Genomic DNA, 20,911 nt, shown 5'->3' with positions numbered 1-20,911 from the left:
ACAGACCCGGAGGAAGGTACCACACCTTCTGGAGCCCCTGAAAAAAAAAAAAAACAGACCGATCCCTGCGGGAACCCCACAAGTCTGAAGGGGATCCTCGTGGACTCCGTGGGATTCCCATTGCCCCCGTTCCCATGCAACTCTTTATTTTATAGCCAGTTCTCCCCAGGAGCCCAGAACACAGGAGCGGCCCTATAATGAGGTGGCAGCCTCAAGCAGCACTCTTGAGGGAGCAGCATCTTGTTGTGCTCTCTCTGCTGTTTCCCTTCCTGGCATCTAACTCTTTCACCTTTCTTCCCCCAATCAGCATTTTTCCCATTCTACACCCACATTACCTTTAATGTGCTGTAAAAGTTGCCAGGCGGTGGTAGTGATTCAAGGACCTACCCTGCCGCCGGTCCCAGCGTCTATTCTTCACTCTGCCCGCCCCAGTAAAAACAGGAAGTTGTCAGAGAGGGCAGGCTGCTGCATTTAAATTAAAAGTAGATATTCAGTGCTGGTACCAAGATAATAGCTAGTGCAGAATATCTGGATTCCAGCACTGACCCAGAAGTGCTATCCGATTAGTGGTCAAATTCAGACTGCTAACCAAATAAACTTAAGACAGCTTTTTTGCTTTCCTAACTTTACCTGCTGATTACCTTCACTGTAACATGTTAATACTATATTGTAGTTCGCTGATTGTACAGCTCTCTTTATTGTGAACTGCCTAGAAGTCATAAGATTATGGCGGTATAGAAAAATAAAGTTATTATTATTATTATTATGCAGGTAACCAAATAACTTGCAGCTCTGCCCAAAGACATTCCGGCACTGCCTGGATAGTGCCAATGTAGTCAAAGGGAAAATTCAAGGGCACTGTCTGGTTAGTGCCATTGAATATCTCTCTCACCAGCACTTATCCACTTAACAGATATTGTTAACTGAATACAATTTGCCTTTGAAAAATCTGCCCCTTAGATTGCAAGTCCTCCGAGGACAAGAAAATACCTTGTGCATTGAACTACTGAGAAGGGTCATGTAATTGTATCTTATATCTAATGTGCGATGACTTTTAAATAGCGACCTGTGTGTAGTTACTTTTAACCTGATTTTTTTCCCCAAATGAAGAATATTTATAAAATTGAGGATCTTGTATTGTCAGAAATTATTTAAATTGTGTTGTTTTCACTATAGATGAACTGTGACACCAATCCTCTGGAGGCTGGACTTGAGTATTTTATAAAGTTAAACAAGGTATGTAAATTGACCAGTGTAGGCTGTCTTTGCAGTAATGAAGAATTGAGGTAGCTATGTTTGTTCATGGAAGAAAATAGGATTCTAGCCAAGTTGGAAACCTTTTGAAACAACAGAAGTAGTATCCAGGGTAAGCCCAACAGGAGATAATCAGTAGCTTTCAGAACAAAGGTGTTTGTATCAGTGGAAATAATTAAAATGACACCAAGACAATCCCTGGAAGCAAAGCCATAGCGAGTTATTTGGGACTTCACTGCACCATTGAAGGACAGGAATCTCGGCAACCTGTTTTGCCTGGCGAAGGGTAATAGCATGTACAGACAGGGGTAAGACCTCTGGGCATTGCCATAACTCCCCTGACAGAGCACCTTGTTTGGCCAGTTGATCAGCGAGCTCATTCCCTAGTTTGTCAGGACTGTCGACCTTGGTGTGACCTTTTACTTTCTTCCAATAGATGATCATATCATTGTCTCACACCAGTTGATCTACAGCTAGAATCAAGACCCCATGATGGACAGGTTTTCCTTTGGAGTTCAACATGTGGTACTTCTTCCAGTTTGGCAAGTGAGAAACAAGATTCTGTCTCACATAATCTGAATATGTACAGATGATCAGTTCCTAAATTCCCTTCTGTACCTCTGACTGTACAGTGACCAAGGCTGCAACAATCGCAGCATATTGATTGGTCTTAGCACCCAATTGATACTTCAAGGTCTCTATAGGTGTGGATACATTCCACAACACACACGCTCCTGCAACCAAATCGTGGCCTGAGGCTTGGTGGAAGGTGGAACATCAGGTTCTGGAATACCTGTAGAAGAATCATGTTCTGCACAGTCATGCAGTTCTGCCATGCCCTGGGCTACAGTATTGCAATGTTTCTGAGCATAGCTTACCTGTAAAGGCTACCTTTGGAGAGCCAAAGTCCGAGAGACTATCCAGCTGTTGGAGACACGACCAGTCTTGATCTGGTCATGACCCAAGAAACTGATGGGTTGATGACTAGTGCTGCCCAATTCGCATCGATTCACCAATTCACTTCGGGTGAATCAATTTGTTTTTGCAAAAAATTGAACTCACCGATTCGTCGGCCCCCTTGCTAGAGACCTGTTCAGGCTTTCCCTCTGCTATCGGAATCCTTCCATCTAATGTAACTTCCAGTTTTCGAAACCAGAAGTTACATCGAAGCAAGGACTCTGGTGGCAGAGGGAAAGCCGAGCAGACCTTTGCATGCAGATCGGTGGCAGCAAGGTGATTTTTAATTGGTTGGCTGGCAGCAGATGCCTGTGCCTCATCTTCCTACATGCACGTTCATGCTTTCCCCGGAGCCCAGCAAATGCTCCTGATCTGCCACCTGCATGCACTGCTCTTGCTGCTGCTGCTCAGTGGTGCGTGCCTTCTCTCCTGGGCTCTGCCAGCGGCTGCCTTTCATCGGCCGCCACGTGATGGCCAGAGCCCAGTGCACCTGTGAGTGCCGGGCAATGTGGTGGCGCGTGGGAGCTCACGTAGGAGCGGTGCAAGCACATTGGAAGTGCTGCGGAGATGCTTCTTGCTCAGCTTTTGCAAGGCCGCGTCTTCTGTAGCTCACGGGAAAAGTGTTTGTTCGCTGTGCAAAGTGCCTGGAGCTCTTGGTAGGTACTACAATACACGAGTGTTGCCCTGTGCCAGTCAAATACTGGGCTTCTGTGTTGGGAGTCGGAGCTGGGGGGAGAGGGACTTGTTGGAGTTGGTGGACTGGAGAAGGAGAGATGGAGAGAAGATGGATGGGAGAGAGTAACTTGGTGGAGGGGGGATGGACTTGGGGGAGATCATGAAGAGGAGAGATGGACTTGGGGGAGGGAGAGATGAACTTGGGGAGATCATGGAGAGGAGAGATGGGGGAAAGGGGAGATGGGGGAGGGAAAGAAGAAATAATGGATCTTAAAACAGGAGAGGGAGAGAGATGGTGGACAATGGGATTTAGGGAGGGAAGGAACAGAAAAGGAGAGAAGCTGTACACAAGGGATGGCGTAGGGGGGATAGAGATACTGGATAGGAGGGTAGTTGAGAAGAGAAAGGGAGAGCTGGTGGACCCTGGGGTGGTGGGGAAAGTAGGTAGAGATACTGGATGAAAGTGTAGTTGAGAAAAGGAGAGATGGTAGATCTGGGTATGGTGGGGTTCATCGCTGCAGCTACGAGAATAGAGACGAAAGAAAGGAAATATGTCAGACCTCCGGAGGAGGGAAGGGAAATGGAAGGGGAGGAAAGAGATGGAAGATGGATGGTTACCATAGAGAAAGAAGAAAATGATAAATGGGCAAGAGACCCTGTCAAGTGCGTTATCAGAAGACATTTGTCGCAGAGCCTGGGACCAACATGATTTGAATAATGACCAGACAACAAAAAGTAGAAAAATAATATTATTTTCTGTTTTGTGATTACAATGTGTCAGATTTGAAATTTGTATCCTGCCAGAGCTAGTATTAGACCATGAACATGAGCTAGGATTTAAAGATAGAGGAAAAGTCTTTTTTGTTTGTTTATTTTGTTTACACCACAATGCCAGTGTGGGTAGGAGAGGGCAAAGGGGGTGAAGAGGCTAAAAAATAAACCCACCAGGATGTTTGGGAAAAAACACCCAATTGGGCAGGAAAATCAAATCAAAAAATTGATTCAATAGGCTGAATTGAATTGAAATATTTTTTCCTGAATCGGGCAGCACTATTGATGACAGGTCTCCACAATCAGCTTCTCTCCATGGATGTAACTCTGAAAATGTTGAAGAGCCCAAACAGTAGACAGCAGTGCTTTCTCACATTCTGAATATTTATTTTCAACATCCCTGAAGCCTTTGCTGGCATAGGTCACGATATGCTTTTCAGAATCATAGTTCTGATACAAGACAGCACTCATAGAGTGTTTAGAGAATCCCAGGTCAATGAAAAATTAACGACCACCTTCAGGGTATGCAAGACAAGGAAAGCAACTAAGCTGATCTTTCAGCTCTTGCATAGCATCTTTCTGCTCAGGACCCCAGGTCCAAGCTGCATCCTTCTTCAGAAGAGTGACCAAGGGTCTGGTAATCTCTGCTTACTGGTCTACAAACTGTCAAGAATAATTGCTTATCCCCCAAAAGGAACGGAGTTCTGTTAGATTGGTAGGTCTCTTCAACTGTTGTAGGGCCTGTATTCTCTTCTTCTGTGGTCGAAGACCTTTCAGCAGAAATTTCATATCCTAAGTAGTTCAGAGATTTCCGGCACCTTTGACCTTTGGGAAGAGTCAATTTAGCACCAGCAGTCTTCAGTTTTTGGAACACATGTTCTGTTCCTTCCAGGTGTCCTTGAAAGGTGGGGGCTCTTGATCAAGACCAGAGTTCCATGGGCTTCTGTATCTGGAAGTGCTTTGTGGAAGAAAATGTTGAACTCTGCGGGAGAGTTCAGAAACCCAAAAGGTGTTCTATTCCAAGTGTACTGTTTCTTTCCAAAGGTAAATTCCAGTTTATATTGATCCAGAGGATGTCCAAAACCTAGACGCCAAATCTAAGCTGGTAAAATACTTGGCTCCTTTGATGGTAGCCAGGTTCTGGTCCAGAGGGGCCATGGGCCACCTAGACAAGGGCACCTGCTGTTTAGCTATCGGTAGTCCAAGGCAACTCTCCAACTATTGTTCTTCAGAATGGGCAACAAAGGGGAGTTATAAGTACTATTGCAAGGCCTAATGATGCCTCTGGCCCCCAAGGTATAAAATCACTCCACAAATTCTGTGAAAAAAACATCACAGTTAAAATTATTAATATCTGTGTGCATTTATACCAGCTTAGGGACTGGTGTAAATGTACATACTTATTTTATAAAGAACACCATAAGTCATGAATCTGCCTGATGATAGCTCACGTGAGGGTGACCAGGCTAAAAATATTTCACGCTAGGCACCTATGAGCCCTTGAAGCCTTTTACCCCCAGCCCTTTTAGTACTGAGAAACTATCAAGAATTCAACACAGCCACTTGTTTTTCCACAGTGCGATTTGTATTGTTCTTATGAGTGCTTATGCAATGCCCAAACTCATAGATTCCAGCTTGGTGGGTGCTTGAGCACCTCCCCAACCCCCATATTCTATCCTTCTTATATCAAGAGCTGAGAGCATTATGCTGTAGGGCCACAGGGAATGACAACCAGGAAATTCTTTTGTCTCCTAATTATTCACTGCCACTTCTCTCTGCAGCTTGTTGGCTGGCAGTAAGTGACCAGTAGGATGCAGGGGGAAGAGGGTCCACCAGAGTCCCCAATCCTTCTCTCAACCCTCTTATCATGGACCCCACAGCAAAATCCATCCTTCCTTTCCCCACCCCCTTTCTATGGTACCATGAGAGGTTGTGGCAGCCATTTTTCAAAGGCATTGCTAAGAGTAGGAGTGAGGGGGCTGTGTTCCTGCCCCCAATGAGGCCACTGGACCACCAGAGATGCAGGCAGGCTTGAGGGAAGGGGGATCAGCCTATCTGGACAGCAGGGAGCAGGGGCCCTCAAGGGAGGGATAGATTTTGTTATGGATTGGGAAGGGGAGAAGGAAAGTGTGTCCATGTTGGGGGAGGTTGGGAAAAGGATCGGAGGGGGGGGGAGAGTGAATTTTGGATGGAGAGACAAAGGAAAAGAGGGGCTGTGATCCGGTGGGGGGGGAGTTAGGAGGGGAATTGGGCCTCTGGGGCTGTTTATGCTAAAAACAAAAACCCCAACAACAACAAAAACTGTTATATGACCGATCCAACATTCAGTTGGGGCCGCATAACTCCCATGCAGCCTCAGCTGAATATTGGCTGGGCTGCACAAGCCCAGGTGGCCAGGCCTCCCAGATTTATGCACTGATATTCAGTGCAGGTGCCCAGACATGGCCCAGCACTGAATATACCATACCATATTGTTTCTTATACCCTGAAATTGTCAACTGGGAAACATTGCGGCTTACATAAGATTAATAAGGTTAGCAACATAGACATTATGAATCATAGCAAGAATATGATGAAAACAGATGCATTTTTAGCACCTTCCTAAATTGAAGATAGGAGGAGGTCAGACATAAGCAGGTTGGGAGGCAGTTCCAAATTTTGGGGCTTGAAACTCGAAGGTGGATTTGAAGAATGATTTCCTCCGATCCATTGGTCCTCAATTAAACAGTTTTGTGGACTGTTACTACTTATGGGTGAAGTTGGGCAGAGATTTTAGGTTGGTCCTACTTGGTCCACATGAAGGGTTGCACAAAGGGCTCTTTGGCGGGGTCCGCCCACAGTGCAGGCCCGCCTGACACAAGGCCCTTTAAAGGACTGCTTAATCAGGCCCAGGAGGTAGTAGGTAGGGCCTCAGTTCAGCTGAGAATCTCCCTTCCTCATCTCTCTGCTGGAATATTAGTGTATAATTTAGCCGACGACAATCAGGACTTATAAAAACACTGACCATCGCCAGCTGATTATCAGGGGTGGGGTATGTGTTATGTTATGTTGTCCCATTGTTGCTAGTTATCCTTTACCTCTGCTAGGGTGCTGAGCTGCTCGTTTTGAGCTAGAGTTCTCTCTGGAATAGGAGGTTGGCCAGGAGCTACCTGAATTTACACTGGAAGCGAAGCAGGAGAAATTTTCCCTGCCAAACTGCGTTTTCTGTTTTCTCAGAACATTTCATTACTCCAAATCTTTCACCAGGGTGACATTACTTCAGGAAATGACATAGGAGGGAGGACTTGGAGCAGGTGTGAGAAGTAGGGAAGAGTTCTGCTCACTGCCAGCAAAGACAGAGGTATTGAGGGAGGTGGGAATGCATCTAAGAACCCCCACCCCCTCCATTGCTGGGAGTGAGAAGAAAAGATTCCAGCGTCCTTGCAAAGAAGGTGCTTGGGACCCTTCACCCTCCCTCCCCCCTTACTATGCCATTGATTACTGCCATTGCAAAACAGGTAAGCATGCTAGCAGTACTTTTGATGAATTGTACAACTGAATGGAGCAGTGGAATCCAGAAATTTCCAAATAGGCTTCAGAAGAACTCTACTCTTATATTTAGACGAGAGGCAGAAATAGAAGAGATGTGGTGGGATATAAATAAATGCTGTAATTGAAAGTAGAAGATAGTGCATTTTGTATGGATTGAAAACCAGACACATAACAAACCAGTGCCATCTTGTGGTAATTTGATGTGCAGCAACCATACAGATTTGCACACACTGTAGAATTAGAATATGGATGTACTGTATTTCAGTGAGCACAGGTCTTGCATCGAAAAGCTTAAGGCCATATGCATTAGCATCACTCTAACCCCCTTTTCTTCCTTACAAAAAAAGAAGGTAATTTTATAAGAGTCTTAACCATGTAGAATAGCTCAAATAGACACTTATAAAATTGCATAGGGTGTATGCATAATAATGTAGGTGCTGAAAGAACAGTACACTTACTTGAATGCAATTTTGGAATAGGCATTCCCAGAGGTGAAGAAGGGTAGAGGAGGTGGGGTAAGCATTCATTTCTGTATTTATAAAACACATGCATATATGCTCATTTTTACCACAACATAGACATGCTAGGTGACTGCTGTCTTGGAGAAGGGCTAACTGTATATGAGAGCTTTCATATATGTTCTCATCTTTATTTATTTATACAGCCCAACATGCCCAGTTATTGCTGGTTCCCCTAATCCACCCTGTATCACCTTAGCACTAACTGGATAGAGCAGTGTATCGCAAACTGTGTGACGCGGCGCACTAGTGTGCCTCCTGAGATTCCAAGTGTGCCGTGGCACACTGCCCATCCGGCGACAACACTGGCAATCTACTTCTGTATTCTGCCGAGAAAACTTGATGATGATGAGACATAAAGAATTGATGTATAGTGGTGAAAGATGGTCTAATCTAATCTTCATTTTATATACCGAATCTACTCCCTAAGGAACTCGACTCGGTTTACAGTTCGTTAAAAAATGAAACATAACAAGTAAAAACTATGGGATAAAAACAGAAATTGGTTAGATTAGATGGATGGAAAAAGTTAGAAAAAAAGTATGTTGAATTGCTTAAAATTACTATTCGACAGGTAAAATCAAATTAACTATTGTGAAAACAACCAGGTTTTCAAGCTTTTTCGAAATTGATCTACCAGTCTTAGAAAATCTGGAAGTCCATTCCAAATTCTCACCAATTTAAATGTAAAAGATTTACTAAGCTTCCCAGTGCATTTAATACCTTTCAGAGAAGGAAATGCTAATTTGTGAATTGTTGTAATTCTTGAATAGCAGGATCTAAAGGAATTCCAACTAAGGGGAATCAAAGAGTCAAATATTCCATAAAGGAGTTTGAAAACCACACATGCACACTTGAACTGTATCCTATGATGGACCGGAAGCCAATGGAAGGCACTCACCATGCTATTAGGGAAGGGCTGATCGTCACCCACAGTATGCCCAATGTTTGTGAAGCTGATGGATCAAAGCCACCAGGACATCCTGATACTGATGTTGCTGGACAGAAAATGGAGCTCTGAAGCTGTAAAGATATTCTTAGCATAGGAACATGGAACGTATGAAGCATGAATCAAGAACATAAGAATTGCCATACTGGGGCATACCGAAGGTCCATCAAGCCCAGTATACTGTTTAGTGAGCACAAAGCAGATGCGCTGACAAGGAGTGGAGTCCCTTGCTCTGAAGCAGCCTACCAGCGAAACGCCAAACTAGCTACCGTTTTTGACCTGATATATTGTTATAGCACTTAAAGTTTGAATTAAGATAGTGGTAGTTGTGACAATGTCTGAAGTATCCAATTGTCAGCCTTTGCTCAAGCAGGAGGTTTTTTTTAGCCGATGAGGTGGTTTCCCTCTCTAATAAGCTGTTTTAGTCAAGTACTCGCATCATATGGGGATATTAGGCTTTTTTCCTCCTTTAAATTAATTAATTTAAATTATCACAGTGGAGTTCACAATTTTCTCCTCATCCTGATCAAGTCTGAACTTTAAAACTATAAATAATTATTTTGATAAGAGAGATACAATTGGTGTATGTAGATATTTTTTCTCTCTTTAACCTGCTAATATTATGGAGTGAGAACCCCACTATTTACCCTTCTCCATTGAGAATATTGACCATTTAATCCTACTCTCTGTTTTCTGTCTTTCAACCAGTTCTTAATCCATAATAGGACATTACCTCCTATCCCATGACTTTCTAATTTTCTCAGAAATCTTTCATGAGGTACTCTGTCAAATGCCTTTTGAAAATCCAGATTTACAATTTCAACCATCTCACCTTTATCCACATGTTCATACACCCCTTCAAAGAAATGCAGTAGCTTGATGAGGCAAGATTTCCCTTGACTAAATCCATGTTGGCTTTCTCTCATTAATCCATGCTTACACTTATATTTATAATAGTCTCTACCATTTTCCTGGTACTCACCGGTCTATAATTTCCCGGATCACCTTTGGAACCCTTTTTAAAAATCAGCATCATGTTGGCCACCCTCCAGTTTTCCGGTACTATGCTGGATTTTCAAGAAAAATCACAAATTACTAACAATAGCTATCAGCACTTAGGGATCTATACCATCTGGTCCAGGTGATTTGCTACTGTTCAGTTTGTCAAATTGACCTGATTCATCAGAATTGAATACTATTTCTGGCACCGGTAACTCCTCCACATCTTCCTCAGTGAAGACTGAAGCAAAGAATTAATTTAATCTCTCTGCTATGGTCTTGTCTTCCCTGAGAGCCTCTTTTATCCCTTGGTCATCTAGCGGTCCAACCAATAGGAGGGTCCTTATGCACCTGAGCCAACTGAAGTCTTAGGCCTCCTTCCCAGTGCCTAAGATTCCAATTGACCAGATACCAAAGGCCATTCCCATGGGAGGGGTCTTAGGTGCCTGGGTCAACCAGGGCCTTAGGCCCTCCCCAGAGCTTGTTGAAGGGAACATGAAGTTTATATGGGGGCGGGACCAGGGGCGGGATGGGGTGGGGTCAGGGACAGAATGGGTCATGGCTGGGGCAGAATAGGGCAGGGCAAAGTGTCCTCTTTTTTAAAGAGAAAATCTGGTAATCCTATTCCCCCCAAGAGGTGCTTTTAATTAATTTTACTATGGTTATATTACTTTGGTAAAACATAAGAATAGCCTTCCTGGGTCAGACCAATGGTCCATAAAGCCCAGTAGCCCTTTCTCACAGTGGCCAATCCAGGTCACTAGTACCTGGCCAAAACCCAAAGAGTAGCAACATTCCGTGCTACTGATCCAGGGCAAGCAGTAGCTTGCCTCATGTCTTTCTCAATAACAGACTAAGGACTTCCTCCACGAAGTTGTCCAAATCTTTCTTAAACCCAGCTACACTATCCGTCCTTACCACAACCTCTGGCAATGCGTTCCAGAGCTTAAATATTCTCTGAGTGAAAACATATTTCCTCCTATTAGTTTTAAAAGTATTTCTTTGTAACTTCATCGTCAAAAATTACAAAGACTAGGGGACACTCGGAGTGAAAAATCAATCCACTTGTACCCGTTTTATTTCTCTCAGGATTTTATAGACTTCAATCATATATCTCCCCTCAGTCGTCTATTTTCCAAGCTGAAGAACCCTAACCTTTTTAGTCTTTCCTTATATGAGAGGAGTTCCATCCCTTTTATCATCTCAGTTGCTCTTCTTTGAATCTTTTCCAGTGCCGCTATATCTTTCTTGAGATAAGAAGACCAAAATTGAACACAATATTCCAGGTGAGGTTGCCCCATGGAGTGATACAGAGGCATTATAACAATCTTACCTCCTCTTCTATCAATTTTTCACTCTGTCAAAAATTACAAAGATTAGGGGACACTTGATGAAGTTACAAGGAAATACTTTTAAAACCAATAAGAGGAAATATTTTTTCACTCAGAGAATAGTTAAGCTCTGAAACGCATTGCCAGAGATTGTGGTAAGGGTAGATAGAAGCCAATCAGGGTCTTAGGCCCCTCCCAGTGCTTGTGTGTGATACACTAGGAGGAGCCTAAGGGCTCAATTGGCTCAGGCACCTAAGGCCCCTCCCCCAGGCACCTGAGCCATTCAGGACTTTGAGAGGTAGCCCTTCAAGGTAGGAGAGAGTGGGCATCCCTCCTGCCTGATTTTTGACAAAAGGTTTAGGGGGAGCGGTGTCGGGGGTGGAGGGTTCTCGAGGGGGGTCTGGTCTGAACCCCCAGCCCTCTAGACCACCAGGATTTTGTGGGAGGGGGGGAGATCGGAAGGTGTGGGGGACCACTTGGTGTCTGAGGTGTCGGAGAGAAGGCGCACGAGCAGTAAAGGGTCAGAGAGGAGGCGAGGTGCTTGCACCCCCACCAAGATGGTGCCTGGGGTGGACCGCACCCTCCCCCTTACTACGCCACTGACTGTGAGCTATGTTCATGAATACGGGAAATCACTTTTGTTTAAGAAGAGCATTAGGAAATCAAATTCCTTCCTAAAGTAGGCAAATCTGGTGTTGGTGAGGAAAGATTAGGGGAGCAATTCCCTAGTCCTGCTTCCTTCTCTTAAATTAGAAAGAAAAGCTGTGATAATTACTAGGGGTGACAGCTTGTAGTCTTCAGTTGGAACAAATCCTATGTAACGATAAATTTGTCGTGGCTTTAAAATAAAATTTAAACAAATCATGCATAAAGTAAGCATTAGCAATTTATTTTTACAGCTCGAGATCTGAAGACAAATACTGAAGAAAGAGCTGACTGTATCTTTCTGCCTATTAGAAATTATACTTTCCCTGAAGGCTTCATTTAATCTGTTTACAGTATATTTCACATTTGATGGGCAAGAAAGCAAATGAAAAAGTTAAATGTGCATTTGTAACCTTGTCTTAGAGCCTGAGCAGTCATTTATCATCATTATCCTCTGCACTTCCAGTCCTCGGATTTCATAGGAAAGCAAGCACTGAAGCAGATTAAAGAACAGGGGCTTCGACGGCGGCTGGTCTATCTAACCTTGGAAACGGATAATGTTGATCCAGAGGGAAACGAAAGCATATGGCACAACGGCAAGGTAAGCAGATTGCATTAACAAATCTAAAAAATATGCTTGTTTGAAGCAGATTTTTTTTTCAGCTTGTGGTTTGCCAGGCCATATACATTTTGGGCCTGATTCTGTAAATGCCTACATTAGACATCACTAGGCAACCTAATCATGGATGCCTAGCAACACTTGACTAAAATTCACTGCAACTTAATTGTTTTTTAATGAGTTAAATGACGTGGTAATTGACCATGCCATTAAAAAAACAATTTTTAAATTGGTAATTTAGGTTTCACGCAGATATCCACTTAGTGGCATCTAAGTTAAGGCGCCCTCTGATGCCTAACGACACCTACCTGAAAAGTTGGCATGGTTAGGGGCAGAGAATAGAAATGGTAGGCTTAGGCATTACTAGGCAACTGAGGTATGCCAGTAAATTAGACCAGGTAAAACCTGGCCTAATATACCAGCACCTTCCTCTAGGATGCCTAGTAATGTCTAAAGTTGTCTTAGGTGCCACTAGATGTGATTCTATAAAAAGCACCATGCGGTTGATTGACAACCACGCAGAGTGGTGCCTACATGTTAGGTGCCATTTATACAGTCAGGCCATTTATATCACCAAGGCCAACACTTGCATGGTCCTTGTTACTCAAATTGTAGGATTCCTTCCTCTTCCAAGTTTGCTGCTGCAATTCCGAAGACTCTGTTCTCATATTTGCCCCTAAATGAAAGGATCGTCATTGTCATTAAGTGGTCATCAGGATTAAAGAAAAACTCTTGTCACTCATGCAAGGTCAGTAGGAGCAGTTGATAGCTTCTATATCGTTAGTTCAGAAGATTGCTGCTGCCTACGGTGATGACAAATAAGGCAAACTTGATTTATAGCAACTACATGGTAATAAAAATCGAACTCCAGTCTAGTGCATATTCTATTCTGTTCCGGGGGCAAAGCCAGACCTGACATTTTGAGTGGACCCAGAGTTTGGATGGGCAAGCCTTCCAAAATTCCCCTTTGTCCTGCGTCTATCTTCTTTCCTCTGCCCAGGATTCAACATTTGCTTCTCCCCCAGTGGCCCAGCAACTCCCCGCTCTCTGAAACAACCCCCCTACCTCAGTACTTTCAACAGCAGCAGCAATGATGTACATCTACTGGTTGCATCCACTGGTGGCAAGCTTTCCTTTGTCACATCCTGCCAGAGAGGAAACAGGAAGTGATTTCAGTAATGGCAGGATGCGACAAAGGGAAGCTTGTGGATTTGACGCAGGCAGTAGATGTGCATCATTGCTGCTGCTGAGGTTCATCAGGAATTGAGAGTGCTGTCGAGCTGTGGGCAGGGGGAAATGTTGGATATGGGGGGGAGGAGAGTGAGGCGGCCACTGTTTAACTATTTTGGAGGCCAAAGAGGATGGGCCTGAACCAAGAATATAGGGCTTGTGCCAACTCAGGCCCAACTGTAGCTACGCCACTGTTCTGTTCTCTTCTTTATTCTGCATTTGTAAGTTGCAAAATTCCCAGTATTTGGATTCTAAGTGGCATACAAAAAGTAAGACTAGTGCAGATGCCAGGAACTACAAGATTAAAACAAAATCAGATACTACTGTAAAATAAAATTTAATTTTCATTAACATGATACTTAGCAAAATAAAAAGTTTTCAAAGCCTGACAAAAGCTCGGATAAAAAATTTGTCTCAGATATAAAGGGAAAGCAATTCCAAAGCTTAGCTGCTTGGAATTGGAAGGAAGAGTCAAGAATGTGTTTAAAATAAATCGAGTCCTTTAGTAGAAGGAAGTTTGAGTAAAGAATGATGCCAGTCCATGACTGTTTAGATGCAAGTAAAGATAAAAAATGTGAAAAATACTCTGAGCTGAGACCTCAAAATATCATAAAAATTATTCAGGCTGTTTAAAAAAAAAAAAAACAACAACCCAAGAAACATGCTTAAACTGGCAATCAATGTAACCTCGTCAGTAATGGAGTAATTCTGTCTTATTTCTTCATTCTAAAAATCAGTCTAGCAGCAGAATTCTGTAATAACTGAAGTTTATGCATTTACAGAGACTCCCAAATTCAAAGCATTACATTAGTCAATATGAGGTAATATTAGTAATTGAACCAGCAATCTGAAACAATCCTCAAAAAAATAAGTTCTAATAAAGTGTAAATGACTTAGGGTCTGTTTTACAAAGCCGCACGGTAACGGCCCTGAAGCCCATAGAGATTTAAAGGGCTTCAGGGCTGTTGCCACGCAGCTGCCACTAGCGTGGCTTTGTAAAAGAGGCCCTTAGTTTAAGGAATATGGTCCCAAATAATTTTTTCACTTGTGGCTCCATTCTGAGAGCAGAATCTAAAATGACCCCTAAAACTCTAGGGGCTCCTTTTACTAAGGTGCGCTAGCGGATTTAGCGCACGCTATAATGCCATGTGCACTAGACGCTAACACCTCCATAGAGCTGGCATTAGTTTTTTCCATTTAGCGCATGCTAAAAACGCTAGCGCACTTTAGTAAAAGGAGCCCTAGATGTTCTATTGACTAAGGTCTTCTTTTACTAAACTACAAGAGAAGTTTCTACCACAAGTCAACGACGTAAATTCTCCGATGCTCATAGGAATTCAACTTCAAATCATTTTGAATGTTCCATTGTTTGATTACGTTTATAGAGTTATTTACTCTGTTGACTATGTTGATCAAAATTTTCTGAAAAAGAGACAAAATAAAAATGTATAAAGGAGGTGACAGAAACTTCAAATAAAATAGTAGAAGGACTTTTTTGTCCATCTGTTTCTCCATCTCCATCTGTGCAGGTGGAGTGTAGATGTGTGCATGAGCCACTTGCATACATCACATACTCATCCTCCCACGTGTTCCACTACTCCTGTGAGTCACAGTGCTGCATCTTCAAGTGTTGATGTAGGTTCCTAAACCTTCCCTTGCTCGTGAAGAATCTCTCACACCATAGTGCTAGCCTGCATTCTCTGTGGGCTAGGGTGCAGGGCTGGTTCTTTGATTAGACAAACTCAGCAGTCACCTAGAGCGACACAATTTGGGGGCAGAGCAAAATAGTGAGCAGCTGGTGAAATAGCAGGAGTGAAAGAGAAGTTGGTAGCTAAATCAACAAGGAGGTGCAGAACTTCAGCGCATGCATGTGTTAAAGGCCACTGTTCACTCCATAAGAAGTGTGTGGCAGTCTTTCAACATGTGCTTGTGCTGAGGCCCTATGCTTCCTTTTTGTGTAGCTAACTTGCCACAACACTGACACGTGGCAAGGGACCTGGGAGGAGAAAGAGGAGATGCTGGACCACAAGGCAGGGGAGACGAGGGATGCTGGACTATGGGAGAGATACTAGACTGAGATACTAGATGGAGGGATATAGGAAAGAGGAAGAGGAGGAGAACTGCTGATCCGCAGGTTGAGAAAGGAGGCAGAAAAATACTGAACAATCAACAGTCGGGGGAGGGAGGATGGGAGAAGGGCCTAAGATGCTGGATTGTGTAGGAGGGATGGTTCAGGGGTATGCAATATTAAAGATTTGCCTTGGCACCTAATATCCTTAGACAAGTCTTGTGCAAATGTTCTCATACCTCATCTACTACTAGTGAAGATGCAGTCACATTGCAGTGGTGCATAAGTGTCAGTGGAGCTTCTCACCCTTTCACCAGCGTAGGATCTCTTACACTGAATTGCAGCAATGAATATCTACGTAGAAGTTTCTGCCCCCCAGGGGCAAAAGGTCTCTTATACCTGAGAAAAGTTTCTCTGACTACCAGTGGAGGTTACCACACTTCACTGACAAAGACTATTATGAACCACCAATTTCAAATCATAGAAACTTACTCTCTTTAATTGAGAATTGCTACCCTATTAAAGTTGATTCACCACATATCACTATTTTCTGTCACTCTACTCCTCCCTCCCTTAGGCACACCCCCCCACACTCCCACTCACTCACTGCAGTCCTCATCCTATTTCAGTTTTAGAAAATTAGTAAAAACAAAATTATTTAATTGATTTGTAAGTTAAGGTTTTACTGTTTTTTTACTTTCACATTGTATGTACGTACTGATGATTTTATATTGTGTTTTATTCCCTTGATTGTCCAGCACTTCTTGTTGTAACTGCCTCAAATTATTATGGCTTTGGCGGTATATAAGAATAAAATTATTATTATTATATTTCTGACACCCCCTCATACACTATATATTTCATTCACCCTCATGCAGCTCACACACATACATACACACAACATATACACGTACCTTGGATGGGGGAGAAACCTGCCCTCCCCAGATACCCCCCTCCCCACACACACACTTATCTCTCTAGCCATTAGAGGGTTTTTCTCAAAGATATAGGGCCAATTTTTGCCCTTCTTTTCATGGACTGTAATTTTCTTTATATTAGGAATGAGCTTTCTATGTTCTACCAATTTGGGGATAGGATTTCACACTTGATGGTTTAGTGGTACCCTGGCAGCAATGGAACACCTCTGCTGCCACCTGGAATGGCACCAGGATGCAAACTTGCCATGACTCCTTGTGGTATTACTGCATGGTGAACATTTTGGATGCCAGAGTTCCAGGCAGCAGCAGGGAAGCTCCGCTATTGTCCTGGTACTACTAGACCACCAATGAAGAGGAGGGTTAGGATTTCAGGCAAATCTGCTTGTCAGTGGTAGGGAGGGGCTTTATATAGGAGGGGGATGCTGAAGTCATTGTGACTTTATGGGAGGGAAAAAAATTGGGGATGTAATCTATTAAATTTGGGGTGTTGGGAGGGAGATTGGGGTTCTTGGCTCAGTGTTGGGAGTATCAGGAGAGGATCAGGATTGTTGCATCACTGTTGGGGTGTTGAGAGGGGATCAAGATTGTTGGCAGTTCTGTTTGGGGGGGTTGAGAGGGAGATTGAGATTGATGTGGGAGGGGATAGAGCTATGGTGGGTAGATGGAATCATTGTGGCAGTGTCACTTTCTGCTGTCTTCTTCTTGGGCTCAGACTGTTATACATACTGTGAAAGAGAGGGTGGTAGCCATGTAACATGATGCCAGTACTGTACCATCTGACTGCCCTGTGCAGTAAATGCAGAGCAGATGCAGGGCACTCTCCTTGCATTTCTCAAACAGGTTTTGCATTTACCTCATGTTAATTTTTGCACTAAACATGCAGTATTTGCATAATCTACCTCACTTTAGTAAAAGGGCTCCCTAGTTCCCTTATTTGAATTATCACAAATACCCAGATGATGTGATTGAAAATTGGTATCCTGTTTCTCTTAGAAGTTATATCTTAAGCATATTTATTTGTTTCAGGTTGTTGGCAATACCACATCAGGAACATACAGCTATAGTAGCCAACAGAGTCTGGCTTTTGCATATGTGCCAATAGAACTCAGTAAAGCAGGTCAGACACTGGAAGTTGAACTTCTAGGGAGAAGATATCCAGCAAGTATTATGCAAGAGCCACTGTTGTTCACTGAGCCAACAAGAAATCGCCTTCACAAAAAGGGTGGAAGAGTTGAGTCTTAAAAACAAATTCTGCAGCGGATTATCACATACTTGTGAAAATTTCAGAATTGATGGCATTCACTTCTGTCACAGCTGCCGATCTGAAGTCAAATGAAAGTCTTAAATATTCTAGGGGTTATCAGTCATTTGTGTAAAATGGCTGGATCTGATAACCCAAAACCAAACAATGTTTAGATGTTGTGTAAGTGCTACATCTTTTGCAAGCATTTTCTTTTTCTGGTGCTAATTTGGAAGGTTGTAACTTTAATCTTAGTACTCCTTAACTCGGTATTGCCATTTGAAATATTTTACTACATGGGAAAATAAAATCTTTAAAGGGGTAACCAATATGACATAGGCAGGTCTCGCCTTACAGACTAAGGGAGGAAGTTATCAAAATGTGGTAAAGAGCAAATTTTTATCACACCTCGATTTAGCATGGAAGTCACTTACCTGTAGTATCTCTGTACTGCAGATTGATGACTCCAGTGGTAAAGGATGAATTCTGCCTGTGACGCACACAATGTTACTCCATCAGCATGGAGGAATCAGGCCTCAAAGTACAGCCTGATGCTCCTAGACCACATCTTAAAGGGGCTGTGATGCTTTCCTCTCCCCCACTGATCCAAAGCCCTCCCCCCAATGAAACAGCAATGGCATCCCCCTCCCTTTGGTTCCAACATTGCACAATAGTTAATCTGGATATCGTGTTAACAAATTTCACAGATTGAGTTTACTCCTTATCAAGTTCAGGCCTTGATTAATTCAGTTATTTAACCCCAAAGGCCCCCGTCCCCACCCTCTGAGGCTTACAAGCTCATATCTGTGATATAGGAGATCTTTGGACAGGAACGATGTTCAGTCACCCCTGTCCTTGCTGGTGCCATCAAACAAAATGGCACCCTAGCGATAGTCTCATGTTTTCATATGTCCATTTATACCTGTAATGTGCCATGAATCCATTATCTCTATTCAGGACTAGGGTGATGATGTTAAATTTTTGATGAGTTCCAATTCAGCACTTTCAGGCTATAGTGTTCCTTTGTAGAAAGTTCCTTTGTAGAATACCAACTTTAAAGTCAGATAGAGAGTCTGGAAGGTTGAAATGCTCCACTATTGGTTTTTGAATGTTGCCATTTCTAATATCAGATTTGTGTCAATTTATTATTTTTCTTAGGGAATTGTTATAAATGAAAATTTTATTAAATTTTCCAGAGGTAACATTCTTCACTACATAGTAGCCAAAATGCAGCATACTTTCCCTATAGAAACCCACAGTAAAGTCACCTAATGACATCTGAATTCTTCATACAGACAGCTAATTTCTTCCCCCAAATCTTGATCCATACCGGTTGCTAGCCCCCTAAGCTGTACCTACCATTACACTCCCCACTCCACTGCCTGACAGTGACTCTCCAGGAGATTTTATTATAATGGAATTGAATATGTGTATTATTTTTACTGAAATTGTTAATTGTAACTGCAATCCAATAAAGAAAGTCATTTTAACATTTACCAGTCCATGGGTGCCAGCTCTGTGAATGCTTGAACATCCCTAATATTGAGCAAACTCATTGACTGTGTCCAGGAAGGAGTAATTTCTGTTGGGTTTGGCACCCCCATTCATTTTTTTTTTTTAAGTCAAGGTGTATTTATTGAAAGATTTTAAATATACAACAATTGGTCATACATATGAACTGGAACACGGGAGTTATGCATACTATATATACAAAAAGAAATACATTTACTGTGAGATAACAGGAGAATAACAACTTGGAAATCATGGAAATAACAACAGTACAACTCACGATAAATATGCCAATAGCGAAGAACAAAGAGCATGAATCAGATCAAAATCAAAACAGAACAAAATCAAAATGATAAAAAATAAGATACAAAATGAAGGCAGAAATTAATGGAGCGAAAATTAAGAAACGTTGCAATGTAAATTTAGCTTTAAAGAGTTCCACTTATTCTGGAATAAGGCAGAGGATTCTAGTAATAAACATTTGATAAGTTAAAGAGATGTTAATGTGAAATATGGAACATATTGTATCCCAAACAGATTCCCAAAAGGATTGTATTGCAGAGCAAGAGAAAAGTAGATGTTTCAGAGAGTCCACTTCATTGTGACAGGTCTAGCAAGTTTGTGGAAATGAAGGGTTAATTTTATGGAATTTTATAGGAGTCCATTGAGTACTACTCGAAAGGGTCCAGAAAAGAGTGACCAAAATGGTTAAGGGGCTGGAGGAGTTGTCGTACAGTGAGAGATTAAAGAAACTTCTCCCTTGAAAAGAGGAGACAGAGGGGACATGATCGAAACATTCAAGATAATGAAGGGAATAGACTTTGTAGATAAAGGCAGGTTGTTCACCTTCTCCAAGGTAGGGAGAACGAGGGGGCACTCTCTAAAGTTAAAACGGGATGGATTCCATACAAATGTAAGGAAGTTCTTCTTTACCCAGAGAGTGGTGGAAAACTGGAACGCTCTTCCAGAGGCTGTTATAGGGGAAAACACCCTCCAGGGATTCAAGAATGTATGCAGGTAAGGCTAGACTCAGGGTACTGGTCTTTGACCTAAGGGCCGCTGCGGGAGCAGACTGCTGGGCACGATGGACCACTGGTCTGACCCAGCAGTGGTAATTCTTATGTTCTTAAGGAAATACTTTTTTACAAAAAGGTTGGTAGCTTCATGGAAATGTGCCCCGGAAGAGGTGGTGGAGACAGAGACTGTGTCTGAATTCAAGAAAGCCTGTGATAGGCATGTGGGATATTTTAGAGAGGAAGAGATAATGGTTACTGCAGATGGGCAGACTGGATGGGCCATTTGGCTTTTATCTGTCATTATGTTTCTATGTTATACTGCATAATATCTCAAATAAAATTAGTCTTGTTGTTGAGCTCTATAAAATTATAGAAATAAAGAGCTTACATAAATCATCACCACCACCATCACAATGTTATGTATACTTTATGTGGTTCCCATTGTCATCATCGCTCCTTCCCTTAAAATGTTATTCCTCCTATTTTTCAATATTAAATACCATGTCAAAACACATTTTTGTGGGAAAAAGTATATATACCAAAAAAATGTTAAGTGCACTTTTGTTAAAATAATTTGTCGCTGGCTGGCTCTTGCTATACATTAAAGAAAAAAACCTCTCAAATGTCACTGTTATTTCTCCATCTACACAGATCACATTTT

At 42.5% G+C, this 20,911-nt stretch overlaps 1 protein-coding gene across 2 annotated transcripts in view; it reads left to right on the top strand.

Annotated features, from left to right (window-relative positions):
- The window catches only part of DMGDH (dimethylglycine dehydrogenase), a 121,073-nt gene extending 101,852 nt beyond the window's left edge, over positions 1-19,221 (top strand). Inside the window, exons 14-16 of one of the 2 annotated variants that reach the window (XR_004537971.1) lie at positions 1,177-1,236; positions 12,054-12,231; positions 17,512-17,648. Coding sequence is in view for 1 of the 2 variants with exons in the window: in XM_033929550.1 (XP_033785441.1) it covers positions 1,177-1,236; positions 12,097-12,231; positions 17,512-17,727 (411 nt within the window). In the remaining variant the exon portion in view is untranslated. Of the gene's footprint in view, positions 1-1,176; positions 1,237-12,053; positions 12,232-17,511 lie in introns of both variants that reach the window. The other variant, XM_033929550.1, reaches the window with a different exon arrangement.
- The last annotated feature ends 1,690 nt before the right edge of the window (positions 19,222-20,911 follow it).

This window comes from Geotrypetes seraphini, chromosome 1, assembly GCF_902459505.1.
Source record: "Geotrypetes seraphini chromosome 1, aGeoSer1.1, whole genome shotgun sequence".
In the NCBI taxonomy this organism is placed as follows: domain Eukaryota; kingdom Metazoa; phylum Chordata; class Amphibia; order Gymnophiona; family Dermophiidae; genus Geotrypetes; species Geotrypetes seraphini.
This window is presented reverse-complemented; position numbering and strand designations above follow the sequence as displayed.